The sequence below is a fragment of the Diaphorina citri genome, unplaced genomic scaffold (genome assembly GCF_000475195.1).
Source record: "Diaphorina citri unplaced genomic scaffold, Diaci psyllid genome assembly version 1.1 scaffold158981, whole genome shotgun sequence".
Classification (NCBI taxonomy): domain Eukaryota; kingdom Metazoa; phylum Arthropoda; class Insecta; order Hemiptera; family Psyllidae; genus Diaphorina; species Diaphorina citri.
The window spans coordinates 1-205 of record NW_007535869.1 but is presented as its reverse complement, the minus strand read 5'-3'; the positions used below and the strand labels follow the sequence as shown (position 1 = coordinate 205).

At 51.7% G+C, this 205-nt stretch overlaps 1 protein-coding gene across 1 annotated transcript; it reads left to right on the top strand.

Moving 5' to 3' along the window:
* Nucleotides 1-4: 4 nt before the first annotated feature.
* Nucleotides 5-202, top strand: LOC108254535 (probable muscarinic acetylcholine receptor gar-1; the record flags this gene model as incomplete). Its single annotated transcript, XM_017449500.1, has 1 exon — nucleotides 5-202. A coding segment is annotated over one exon (198 nt), but the record flags the coding sequence as incomplete, so codon positions are not given.
* Between the last annotated feature and the right edge of the window lie 3 nt (nucleotides 203-205).

The window sequence follows — 205 nt, the reverse complement described above, 5'->3', positions numbered from 1 at the left end:
CGGCGAATGTGCTGTGCAGTTCCTCAAGGATCCTGTCTTCAACACCGCCCTCATTATAGGGTACTACTGGACCACCCTGATTGTCCTCTTCATTCTCTACGGAGGAATATACAAGGTGGCATACGATATGCAGAAGAAATCCGAGGCGAAGCAGCGTAAGATGCAGTCGATGGTGGCGCTATCGGCGGGCGCTATGAGTGGTATA